General features: G+C 57.4%; 1 protein-coding gene across 1 annotated transcript in view; it reads left to right on the top strand.

Annotated features, from left to right (window-relative positions):
* Nucleotides 1–422: 422 nt before the first annotated feature.
* Nucleotides 423–7,088, top strand: part of WIZ (widely interspaced zinc finger motifs) — a 17,995-nt gene continuing 11,329 nt past the window's right edge. The window contains exons 1-2 of the mRNA XM_011980579.1: nucleotides 423–2,151; nucleotides 3,647–3,970. Coding sequence (XP_011835969.1) covers nucleotides 423–2,151; nucleotides 3,647–3,970 — 2,053 coding nt within the window. The remainder of the gene's footprint in view (nucleotides 2,152–3,646; nucleotides 3,971–7,088) is intronic.

Genomic DNA, 7,088 nt, shown 5'->3' with positions numbered 1-7,088 from the left:
TTCCTTGCAGCTGCTGGGATGGAGGCAGCCTGGACTTCCGGCCGGGCTCCCCACCACCCCATCTCCTGGGCCATTTCCCAGGCACCCCTGATGGCCGGGGACCCTGGGAGCACCCCCTTGTCCAGGAGGCTGGGGAGGGCATCCTGTCTGAGCGGAGATTCGAGGACTCGGTCATTGTGAGAACCATGAACCCCCACGCTGAGCTAGAGGGCTCTAGAAGGTTCTTGCACCACCGGGGGGAACCAAGGCTTTTGGAGAAACACCCCCAGGGTCGCCCCAGGTTCAACTGGCTCCAAGATGAGGACGAGCAGGGATCCCCCCAGGATGCAGGGCTGCACTTGGACCTGCCTGCCCAGCCGCCACCCCTCGCCCCCTTCAGAAGGGTGTTTGTGCCAGTGGAAGACACCCCGAAGATGCTGGACATGGCGGTGGTGGGTGGCAGAGAAGACCTGGAGGACCTGGAGGGGCTGGCCCAGTCGTCGGAGTGGGGCCTACCCACGTCAGCCTCGGAGGTGGCCACACAGACCTGGACGGTGAACTCGGAGGCGTCTGTGGAGCGGCTGCAGCCGCTACTGCCTCCCATCCGGACCGGGCCCTACCTGTGTGAGCTGCTGGAGGAGGTGGCCGAAGGGGTGGCCAGCCCAGAAGAGGACGAGGACGAGGAGCCGGCCGTGTTCCCATGTATCGAGTGCAGCATCTACTTCAAGCAGAAGGAGCACCTCCTGGAGCACATGAGCCAGCACCGCCGAGCCCCAGGCCAGGAGCCCCCTGCGGACCTGGCCCCGCTGGCCTGCGGTGAGTGTGGCTGGGCCTTTGCCGACCCTGCCGCTCTGGAGCAGCACCGGCAGCTGCACCAGGCCTCCCGGGAGAAGATCATTGAGGAGATCCAAAAGCTGAAGCAAGTTCCAGGGGACGAGGGCCGGGAGGCACGGCTGCAGTGCCCCAAGTGTGTCTTTGGCACCAATTCCTCCAGGGCTTATGTGCAGCACGCCAAGCTTCATGTGCGTGAGCCCCCAGGCCAGACCGCCAAGGAGCCTTTTGGAGGCAGCAGTGGGGCTGGCAGCCCCAGCCCTGAGGCCAGCGCCCTCCTCTATCAGCCCTACGGAGCTGCCGTCAGCCTCAGCGCCTGCGTCTTCTGTGGTTTCCCGGCGCCCAGCGAGAGCCTGCTCAGGGAGCACGTGAGGCTGGTGCACGCCCGTCCCCACTGGGAGGAGGATGGCGAGGCTTATGAGGAGGACCCTGCCAGCCAGCCGGGCACTAGCCAGGATGCTCACGCCTGCTTCCCTGACACTGCTGTGGACTACTTTGGCAAAGCTGAGCCGTCCTTGGCTCCCATGTGGCGGGAGAACCCTGCTGGATACGACCCCAGCCTGGCCTTTGGCCCAGGATGCCAGCAGCTGAGCATCAGAGATTTCCCGCTGTCAAAACCACTCCCGCATCGCGTGGGCCAGAGGCCTCTTGGAAGGCTGGCCTTTCCCTCCACACTAGCATCCACCCCCTACTCCTTACAGCTCGGGAGAAACAAAAGCACCGTCCACCCACAAGGGCTGGGGGAACGGAGGCGCCCTTGGAGTGAAGAGGAGGAGGAGGAGGAGGAGGAAGAGGAAGATGTGGTGCTGACCTCTGAGATGGATTTTTCCCCTGAAAATGGGGTCTTTTCACCCCTAGCCACCCTCAGCCTCATCCCACAGCCTGCCCTGGAGCTGAAGCGGACATTCCGAGAGGCCCTGCAGGCAGCAGAGGCCACCCAGGGGCAGCAGCAGCAGCTCCGAGGGATGGTACCCATTGTGCTGGTGGCAAAGCTGGGGCCGCAGGTCATGGCGGCGGCCAGGGTGCCCCCGAGGCTGCAGCCCGAGGAGCTGGGGCTGGCAGGCGCACACCCGCTGGACTTCCTGCTCCTGGACGCGCCTCTGGGCGGCCCGCTGGGGTTGGACACACTCCTGGATGGGGACCCAGCCATGGCACTGAAGCACGAGGAACGGAAATGCCCCTACTGCCCCGATCGCTTCCACAACGGCATCGGCTTGGCCAACCACGTCCGGGGCCACCTGAACCGCGTGGGCGTCAGCTACAATGTGCGCCATTTCATCTCCGCTGAGGAGGTGAAGGCCATTGAGCGCAGGTTCTCCTTCCAGAAGAAGAAGAAAAAAGGTAGGGCAGCTTCACTTTAAAAGGCCCAGGAGACCCATGGCTGGGCAACCTACCCTTGATCTAAATTCTCTCCCTTAGCGCCAAGCAGGGGGACACTGGGGCCTCTGCTCCTGAGAGACTTGGGAGCTGCAGTAAAGGCCACCCGTCGGTGGATGTGTGGAGACTCCCCAGTGCCCTGGCCATTCCAGCCACTGGAGGAAGGAGTGTGGGTAGAAGAGTCAGCCTCGGGCAGAGAATTTCATTCATTCCTCCATTCAACAAATATTTACTGAGCAAGGTTCCCCTCTGTTCTGGGGACCTGGGGACACAGCAGTGGACAGAATAGCAGTTCTTGGACTCTCGGAGTTCATGGTCCAGTCCAGGAGTGGTGGGACCCCCTCCATCCCACCCTGGCCAGCTTCAGAACCCCCTGAGGCTGCCTGTAAGGTCTGTCAATTCCCACGGTACGAGGCTCTGATTCCCGAAGTCTGTCTCCAGCAGGAGCACTCTGGGTGGTTCTGACATTGGCAGACACACAGCCCACTTGGGGAAGTGCCAGTATGGTATATGAGAGAGAGAGAGAGAGCGAGTGTGTGTGTGTGTGTGTGTGTGTCTGTGTCTGTGTCTGTGTGTGTGTATGTGTGTCTACGCACTAGGGGTAGGGGGCAAGGGGTGGACAACTAGGAAACCCGGCAGTGATGACGCTGACTGAACAGGGCTGAGATGCGGGGAAAGCTGGGGCAACCAGGAGGCTGGGGAAGCTGAGACAAAGTCCCTAACTCCAGTTGCAGGGCTCAGAGAAGGCTCCCAGCAGAGGGCATTACATCCATTTGTCCATTTCTTCATCCAACAAATATTTAATTTACAGCACTTGGGTGATCATGAGTAAAAATAGTCACAAGAAGGCTATTAATCAAATACTCTCACAGAGGATGGCAAGTCTACAACTAGAGAAGCATTTCTTTTTCTTTCTTTCTTTTTTTAAGGAACAGGGTCTTGCTCTGTTGCCCAGGCTGGAGTGCCATGAGGCAATTATAGCTCACTGCAGCCTCAAACCCCTGAGCTCAAGCAATTCTCCCACCTTAGCCTCTCAAGTAGCTGGGACTACAGGCACGCACCACTATGCCCAGCTATTTTTTTTTTTTTAATTGAGATGGGGTCTCACTATGTTGCCCAGGCTGGTGTCAAACTCCTGGGCTCAAGAGATCTTCCTGCCTGGCCTCCCAAAGAGCTGGGATTACAGGCGTGAGCCACCGCACCTGGCCCTGGAGAAGGGTTTTTGCAGGAGAGGTCCCTCCTTGATGTTGCCAGATGTGGGAAGGAGGTATCTGGGAGGGTTAGGCTTCCTGGAATGGGGTGGGAGGATACACGAGCTGAGAGCTGAGGGGCAGGCAGGAGCAAAAGGGACAGCCACGGGGGAGACAAACAGTCCAGGGTGAAGCCCTGAGTATGGGGAGGGGTTGGGGCTGGGGAGTAGCCCCTCCCCACCTCAGGCAGTCCTGTCCTCTCTCCACAGTGGCCAACTTTGACCCAGGCACCTTCAGCCTGATGCGCTGTGACTTCTGCGGGGCTGGCTTCGACACACGGGCCGGCCTCTCCAGCCACGCCCGGGCCCACCTACGTGACTTCGGTATCACCAACTGGGAGCTCACTGTCTCGCCCATCAACATCCTGCAGGAGCTGCTGGCCACCTCTGCCGCTGAGCAGCCCCCCAGCCCCCTGGGCCGAGAGCCTGGGGGTCCGCCTGGCAGCTTCCTGACCTCCCGTCGGCCCCGCTTACCTCTCACGGTGCCCTTTCCACCCACCTGGGCTGAGGACCCTGAGCCAGCCTATGGAGATGGTAAGGGGAGGGGACGGGCTGTGCTGGAGCCCTATCCTTCCCAGGGGCCCAGAGCATTGGAGGGGCGGGGCTGGAGGGGCACCACTCAGCTTTCCTGGAAGCATTTTGAGTCACTTTACAAAGTATGTTGATGACTCTCCTTACAACCAACCTGCTATTTAGGTGTCCTTTCTGTTTCACTCAGGATCTGGGCCAGGTCTCTTTCTGGATCCAGTTTTTCCCTATCTTTCCTGCCAGTGACTTTGACAAATGCTTCCTGAGCTTTTACTGGGAGCCAGACATCGTTCTAAGCACTTTACAAACATGAACTCATTTACATCCTCACAACAATCCTATAAGGCAGGGTTATTATTTCTTCCACTTTACAGATGAGGAAATTGAGGCACAGAGAGTTTCACCTGCTCGAGGTCACACAGCTGGAAAGGGTGAAACAGGGATTTGAAACCCAGGCAGTCGGGCCCCAGATTCTTTGCTGTTAATGACATCTTCTATCTTGAGACGCATTGTTACATAGAACTTGCTAAGATGATGCCTGGAAATGTTCTCTAGATATCTGCACGGTCTTACAGGGACACCATTGGTCATGTATGGCTGTTCAGAAGTTGAAATGAAGCTAGTATCAGGCTACTGGGGATCCTATTGGATAGTGCAGATCTAGAGTCTAGATTTTCTTTTTTTTCTTTTTTTTTTTTTGTTTGAATGGCGCAATCTTGGCTCACTGCAACCTCCGCCTCTGGGGTTCAAGTGATTCTCCTGCCTCAGCCTCCCGAGTAGCTGGGATTACAGGTGCCCATCACCATGACCAGATAACTTTTGTATTTTTAGTAGAGACAGGTTTTCACCATGTCGGCCAGGCTGGTCTCAAAACTCCTGCCTTCAAGTGATCCGCCTACCTCAGCCCCTCAAAGTGCCAGGATTACAGGCGTGAGCTAACGTGCCCAGCCTACAGGCCAGATTTTATTTTCTTTTTTTTTGAGACAAAGTCTCACTCTGCCACCCAGGCTGGAATGCAGTGGTGCAATCTCAGTCATTGCAACCTCCAACTCCCAGGTTCTAGCAGTTCTGCTGCCGAGTAGCTGGGATTACAGGCGTGTACCACCATGCCTGGCTAATTTTTGTATTTTTAGTAGAGATGGGGTTTCACCATGTTGGCCAGGCTGGTCTCAAAACTCCTGCCTTCAAGTGATCCGCCTACCTCAGCCCCTCAAAGTGCCAGGATTACAGGCGTGAGCTAACGTGCCCAGCCTACAGGCCAGATTTTATTTTCTTTTTTTTTGAGACAAAGTCTCACTCTGCCACCCAGGCTGGAATGCAGTGGTGCAATCTCAGTCATTGCAACCTCCAACTCCCAGGTTCTAGCAGTTCTGCTGCCGAGTAGCTGGGATTGTAGGTGCGCGCCACCATGCCTGGCTAATTTTTGTATTTTTAGTAGAGACGGGGTTTCACCATGTTGGCCAGGCTGGTCTCAAACTCCTGACCTCAAGTGATCCACCCCTCTTGGCCTCCCAGAGTGCTGGGATTACAGGTGCCCATCACCATGACCAGATAACTTTTGTATTTTTAGTAGAGACAGGTTTTCACCATGTCGGCCAGGCTGGTCTCAAAACTCCTGCCTTCAAGTGATCCGCCTACCTCAGCCCCTCAAAGTGCCAGGATTACAGGCGTGAGCTAACGTGCCCAGCCTACAGGCCAGATTTTATTTTCTTTTTTTTTGAGACAAAGTCTCACTCTGCCACCCAGGCTGGAGTGCAGTGGCACAATCTTGGCTCACTGCAACCTCCGCCTCTGGGGTTCAAGTGATTCTCCTGCCTCAGCCTCCCGAGTAGCTGGGATTACAGGCGTGTACCACCATGCCTGGCTAATTTTTGTATTTTTAGTAGAGATGGGGTTTCACCATGTTGGCCAGGCTGGTCTCGAACTCCTGACCTCAAGTGATCCACCCCTCTTGGCCTCCCAGAGTGCTGGGATTACAGGTGTAAGCCACCACACCCGGTCCCTTTGGTACTATTCCTACTTGCAGCTGCTGGGGTCCTACCTAGACCTGTACTCTGGGCTCAGTCAGACCCATTCACAAGCCCACTTGAAGGGCACTCATGAGCCTGCAAAGGGGAGGGTGGGGCATCAAAGCTCCCTCTCCTTGGAGGTTCAGAGAGGACAGCGGCTGGGTGAGGGGACATCTCAGGGAGGGGCAGAGTGGGGACTTGACCTCAGGCTTCTTGCTTCTGCTAAAGGCTGCCCCCCAGGCGTTCAGCTCACCCACACCTGGCTTGTGGTGTCTCAGGGGTGACTGCGAGACAGAGCTGGCTCTGAGGATGGTTAGGGGTGCAGGAAGCACTGGGGTATAAGGAGTCAGCCTACGGATGAGAGGAGGCAGGTTTGGCACTGCCCTGGCCTTGTCCTTGGGAGGGAGAGCTATGACCAGTCTTTCAGTGAATAACTGTGAGACAGAGGGGTGGCGGTTAAGGAGTGATTGGGAAGATCCTGGAAGCCTTGCCTTAAGTAAGGATTTGCAACATTAGGGCTACGTCTGGGCACTGGCCCTGCAAGGCTGTCGTTAGAAGCCTGCCCCCTCTCCCTAAGTGGGCAGGAGGGGGCGGGTGCCAGGTTGGGGGCGGGGCAATGGTCGGATTCTAGCCCCACCCAACTGTCAAGGAACAGCTGGGGACAATCGGAGAGAGAAACAGGCGGTGATTGAAATGTGGTGCCGGCCGTGTGGGGTCCCCTAGGTCTGCGGAACAGCACCGTCGGGGGACGGCTGGATACCAGGATGATACTGGAGGGATTCTCGTGGTTGGAGATCAGGTGTTTTCCAGGATCCCCGACTCGGAGGTGGAGACTTTCCGGAAAGGGAATGGGGCAGGGTCCTAGGGCAGGTCCTAGCTCCGCCCGTCAAGGCTTTTAAGAGTTTGGACGTTGTTTAAGAGGGTTTCAGTGAGGCCGGAAGATTCCCATCCTAGGGGTAAAGATGTCCAGGGACTGGGCTGGGGCGGCGGTTAGAGGCCGCTAGGCGCCCAATATGGGTGTATCCGCTAGCCAGGGCGCGCGGGCAGCTTCCAGCAGCTGCAGCCGTCCGCCCGCAGGGCCCAGACGAACCGTTTTGCTCGTGGCGCTCGGCACT

This window comes from Mandrillus leucophaeus, unplaced genomic scaffold (genome assembly GCF_000951045.1).
Source record: "Mandrillus leucophaeus isolate KB7577 unplaced genomic scaffold, Mleu.le_1.0 Scaffold215, whole genome shotgun sequence".
In the NCBI taxonomy this organism is placed as follows: Eukaryota; Metazoa; Chordata; class Mammalia; order Primates; family Cercopithecidae; genus Mandrillus; species Mandrillus leucophaeus.
The sequence above is the reverse complement of the archived record's forward strand: the minus strand, read 5'-3'. Positions and strand labels throughout refer to the sequence as shown.